This window comes from Mchenga conophoros, linkage group LG3 (assembly GCF_057382185.1).
Source record: "Mchenga conophoros isolate Kocher_MC1m ecotype Shallow Benthic linkage group LG3, M_conophoros_male_GT1.1, whole genome shotgun sequence".
Taxonomy (NCBI): domain Eukaryota; kingdom Metazoa; phylum Chordata; class Actinopteri; order Cichliformes; family Cichlidae; genus Mchenga; species Mchenga conophoros.
This window is the reverse complement of record NC_140528.1, coordinates 842,414-846,200: the sequence shown is the minus strand read 5'-3', so window position 1 is coordinate 846,200 and position 3,787 is coordinate 842,414. Positions and strand designations below refer to the sequence as shown.

The 3,787-nt window shown below is 46.6% G+C and overlaps 1 protein-coding gene across 1 annotated transcript in view; it reads left to right on the top strand.

Annotated features, from left to right (window-relative positions):
• LOC146576928 (scavenger receptor cysteine-rich domain-containing protein DMBT1-like) overlaps positions 1 to 2,399 on the top strand; it is a 24,912-nt gene extending 22,513 nt beyond the window's left edge. Inside the window, 1 exon segment of the mRNA XM_085267599.1 lies at positions 2,203 to 2,399. Within this exon segment, the coding sequence (XP_085123725.1) occupies positions 2,203 to 2,399 (197 nt within the window).
• Positions 2,400 to 3,787: the final 1,388 nt, after the last annotated feature.

Below are 3,787 nucleotides of genomic sequence, written 5' to 3'. Positions count from 1 at the left end.
CGTCACCACACCAGGGCCTGTATTGCTGGCTTAGGCCATCCACATTACAACAGGGCTAGTGCTCCCTCTGAGGCCAACTTCACGACAGCAGGGCCTGCGCTGCTGTCTGAGGTCATCTACATTTCACCATAGCCTGTGTTGCTGGCTGATGTGATCCACATTACACAAGGACCTGTGCTACTTTTTGATGCCATCCACATTAAACCAGGGCCTGTGGTGCAGGCCGAAACCATCCACATTTCACCAGGGCTTGTGTTGCTGGCTGATGCGATCCACAATACACAAGGGCCTGTGCTACTGGCTGATGCCATCCTCATTACACCAGGGCCAGTGGTGTTGGCTGAGGACATTCATATTACGCCAGGGCCTTTGGTGTTGGCCAATGCCATCCACATTTCACCAGGGCCAGTGTTGTTTGCTGAGGCCATCCACATTACACCAGGGACAGTGCTTCCTGTGAGGCCATCTTCACCACACCAGGGACTGTGCTGTTGGCTGAAACCATCCACATTACATCAGAGCCATTGGTCCTTGCCGATGTCATCCACATTTCACCAGGGTGTGTGGTGTTGGCTAAGGCCATTGTAAAATTATGATATTATTTTATGCCATGTTATACCCCTAATTAAAGATTGTGAATTATTATGTAGTTTTAGTTTGCATTATTCTCCTGAATTAGAAGAAGCTGATAACTATTGCATTAGTTAAACTGATCTGCATTACATTAAATTGCTGACTTGTTGTGAATGAATGATATTGTTTTATGATGCATTATATTGCTGAGTTATAAGAAATACTGTTCGCAGAAGGTTATTGTCTAATTTGTCTGAGTAGAAGAGAACAGAGTGTGCTGGAGTTTCTGCCCCATTTCAGCAGGAGCAGATAAACAGGGAGCCAAGGTCTTAGCTTAGGCGCTGTGTGAGAGAGAGCATGTGAATGTTTAGGCTTTTATGATAAGGTGGAGGCACCAGAGGTTATAAAAGTTTGAGCAATGCTCCACCATTTTGAGATTTTGAGGCTGTCTGCATCAGTGTCCATCTCCCACGTGTGTGATCATTAAATCATCGTTTGACTCAACCCGGCCGGACCAGTGTTGTTATTGTGTTTTTTCTCTTGTCTCCATCCCCAATATTTTGAACCTTAACAGCTTGGGGGCTCGTCCGGGAATGTCAACAGTGCTGCAGGAAAATGATCTCATGCAGCAGAGACGGAGAGCGGTAATCCAAGGCCCGTTTCACTACACGGGGAGATTTCTGTCAGCGTCTTTTCTTTTCTGAGAAGATTGAGAAAGGCCCGGCTCCCACCACCGATTCTGACCACCTTATATAAAGGAACTATTGAGAGCATCCTGAGCAGCTATATCACTGTCTGGTTCGGGAACAGCACCATGCCGGACAGACAAGCACTACAGAGGGTTGTGCAATCAGCTGAGCGCACCATCCGCTCCGAGCACCCTGACCTGCACTCAATCTACAGCAGGCGGTGCTGGACCAAGACCAGGAAGATCGTGAAAGACCTCAGCCATCCCAACAACAGACTGTTCTCTCTGTTGCTGTGTACGTGACAAAGAAACATCTGGATTTGGAAAACGAGGCACTCGCAAAGCCACCAGCATTGTGCCTGATTGGACACACCCCTCTCACACACTCTTTACATTCTTGCCATATGGAAAAAGACAGCTTCAGCTGACAGAGCTGTGACGAGACGCCCATCAAGCCCAGATGAAAAGTGAGGCCGAGCAAAACCATGCTGACCTTAACCACTCTGCATTAAAACTGTGCAGGACAGTGACGGACCAACAATGACCATCGGGCAGCAAAAGGGCGTGCCAGGGACAGGAGGAGTAACTGAGGTCACCTCAGAATGGACAAAACACCAGGAGAAAATAAGCTGAAGGCACAGGTGTCGGGGCTCGGCCAGGAGCTGACCTCTGAGAAGAGCCGAACAGCAGAGCCGCAAAAGGCCGTGGAGCAAAGCAAGGAAAACATCAATGGACTTAAATCTGATTTCTACGGAAAAGACTCTGAGGTTTCTGCCCTCAATAAGACCTCGAGGCATCAGAGCAGAAACTGAGCATGGCCCAGGAGGAGCTAGCTGAAAATCGAACCCATCAGGCTTGGAGTCCAAGACACCGGACTTGAAATCAGGCCGGAGCATCCTGGAGCTAGATGAGCAGTGTGATTTGTCCGGTCTGCTATGGAGCGAACGTTAGGGGGATGGCTTCCTGTCGCCTCTGCCGTCCTCCGATCGCTCAGCGTCCTGGGCTGCCCAGCTCTGGACTGAACGCTCGGGCCGAGACACCCAAAACAACCATGGACTCCATTCCCGTGGAATGGGACCACGACTACGACCTCAGCCGTGGGCTTGAGAGTGCAAGAAGGGATCCCAGAGAGCCTTGAGGCCTGTGTAAAACTAACAGAACAAAGATTGAGGTCTTCCACTGGGGAGGTGGAAGCTGCAGACTCTCCTATACACCTTCTGGATGTCAGCCGTTCCACCTGCAAACAAACGGACAGCAGTCGCACTTCTGCAAGCAACAAACGGACATCCAGACAATTGAGCTGCGTATCAAAACCCTGAAGGAAGACCGAAGCAAAAGGGTCAAGTTAAGGAGGAGCGAAATAAGGAGAAGATGCTGGACACTGGAGAAAAGGACTGCCTCAATTGGGGCCAGAACCAGTATGGACAGAACTCTGAGCAGCAGCACCAATGGATGCAAACAGACTGAAAAGGAGGAGGGCAGGACCCAGGGCACGCTTCAGGCCGTGGTTTACCCAGAACACTACAACAGGAAAGTGATGAACACAAACACCCACACAAACACACACATCTACATGCACCGACTCAGAGTGAAAAGAAACATACATATGAACATATGCACTCGTTGATTGAGGGAGAAATGACACACACACACACACAAATTAAAATGTTGATTCAATGAACTGAGAAGTGATCCACACACACACACGCTGATGCAATGAAGAATGCTTTACTAACAAATGCTGCACACAAACATCCAAATACGGAGTTGGTTACAACAGCAAGAACTGATTGATTATCTATTGCTTAAATGTATTTCATGCCACGCAGAGGGCATTTGTGTAGATTTAGAGGACATGGTCTGAAGCACTTTGATAATGAAAACAATGTCTGTGCGTGATGTCTGTTTATGGCTCAAAGCCTCCACTGAATTGTTTACTGTGCTTCACACAGTCTAACAAGGAGCAGTGGTACAGAGCGAAAATGATGAATGAATGGTGTGAGTTTTATTTCGAAGAGATTATGAAAAGGTTGTGTTGATTCAACTTAGTTGTTTACGTTTTTGCCAAGGTAAAGAGTTGGTGTGTAACTAGTGTCCACTATTGAGTCAAGTAAATCCAACATGTTTTGTTGGTGCAAAAAGGAGTTTTGGTTGATCTTTGGGTTTTGTTTGACACTAGGTTGATTCTATCAGTGAGGTTTGGATTGTTCTCTTTCTCTAAAAGAGAGAAAGATGGTTTGAACTTTGGACATGTTTGCAATGGGCCCCAGTATCTGTTATTATATGAGTGTTTTATTGTTTACGTTTGTTTTTGCTTTTGTTACAGTGCACTGAGATAAGAACATCTGAGAGGTGTGATCCACCGGTGGTGATATTTTGGTATTTTGTGAGTTCCTGATTTAACAAATCAGCTCTTTAATCCAGGCCTGAGAGATTGAACTTTAAAGCGCTATAAAATATTCTTATTGAAAACAGTCGCAAAGTATTTTTTCTCCATGATTATAATGAGCTTGGGAGAAAATTGAC